Source organism: Austrofundulus limnaeus, unplaced genomic scaffold, assembly GCF_001266775.1.
Source record: "Austrofundulus limnaeus strain Quisiro unplaced genomic scaffold, Austrofundulus_limnaeus-1.0 Scaffold106, whole genome shotgun sequence".
Taxonomy (NCBI): Eukaryota; Metazoa; Chordata; class Actinopteri; order Cyprinodontiformes; family Rivulidae; genus Austrofundulus; species Austrofundulus limnaeus.
In genome coordinates, this window is record NW_013952508.1 from 657,086 (window position 1) to 658,262 (window position 1,177).

Here is a 1,177-nt window from a genome sequence, read left to right on the forward strand (position 1 = left end):
AGATTTGTTGTTAGAATAATCGATTAATCGAAAAAATAATCGTTAGATTAATCGATTAGAAAATAATCGTTTGGTACAGCACTAATGGAAGTAGACACTTTCTTCTTCAAACGTTTGTATATATTTACACACACGTTTGTTTTGATACATCCTAACATGAGTGTGGAACATGGCTTTATGCTGCCTTTGCTTTATAAACACACTATCAATACGAGTCCACTAGGATCATATAATTTTGAACACATGTTGTTTAGTTTAAATGATGTTTAATAACAATAACAACTCTGGTAACTGTTACAGTTGTTGTAGCTTGTGTGCAAGATTTATACACATTAATTTGATTTAAGTTGGGAAAGAGTTTGTGTTGATGTCTGTTTCTTAGTGCCACCTGTGTTTTCTTTTCTGTCCTCTAGAGGGCGCTGGACAACTACAGTGGCAAGGGAGCTGTGCCTCGAAGCCTGGCAAACCAAAGGGGAAAAAGAAATGTTCCTCTAGACAAAAATTTGATGTAGGTTTCATATTTGTCTCCCAAGAAGCTGTTTTTCCCCAGTGTATTAGTAAACAGTTTATATCATCCATTTATCTACACCATTATGTATTTTTAACAGTGGAATTGTGTGCTGAGTTGTTGACTCCGTGTCACTTTGTGTCTTCAGCATCGCTTCCAGCCTCAGAACCCTCTCAGTGCTGCGCAGTCGTTCAGCCCCCGAGAGGTGGCGGGTGAGGAAGAGGAGCTGCGCCTCAGTGCCCACACCCTGCTGCTGCCCACGCAGGGCCAGCTAGAAGCCCGCATGATGGTCACTGCCTTTGAGCTGGGTCTGGATAACGTCACTGAAGATGCTGTCAGCTCCATGAGCTATGCTGTGGAGGTCTGTGTTTTCATCTGTCATTATTCGTGGTTTAAATCACCGCTTTCTCAGTCTAATAATAGTTCTTTTATCTGCTCCTGAAACAAACGTTTTGTCTCAAAAGTTGAACTGCTGATATTCCACCAGCTCCATGTCTGCTGATAGTTATGGGTTTTGCTGTAAACGGGACAATAATGTTTAGGGCCTTAAGATTCCTACAATGTGAAAAATATTTTATACAGTGGTTTGCAAAAGTATTCATACCCCTTGAACTTTTCCATATTTTGTCACATTACAACCACAAACATAAATATATTTCACTGGAATTT

The 1,177-nt window shown here is 39.8% G+C and overlaps 1 protein-coding gene across 1 annotated transcript in view; it reads left to right on the top strand.

Annotated features, from left to right (window-relative positions):
• Positions 1-1,177, top strand: part of tada1 (transcriptional adaptor 1) — a 16,384-nt gene that overhangs the window by 3,654 nt on the left and 11,553 nt on the right. The window contains exons 4-5 of the mRNA XM_014013809.1: positions 414-508; positions 657-869. Coding sequence (XP_013869263.1) covers positions 414-508; positions 657-869 — 308 coding nt within the window. The remainder of the gene's footprint in view (positions 1-413; positions 509-656; positions 870-1,177) is intronic.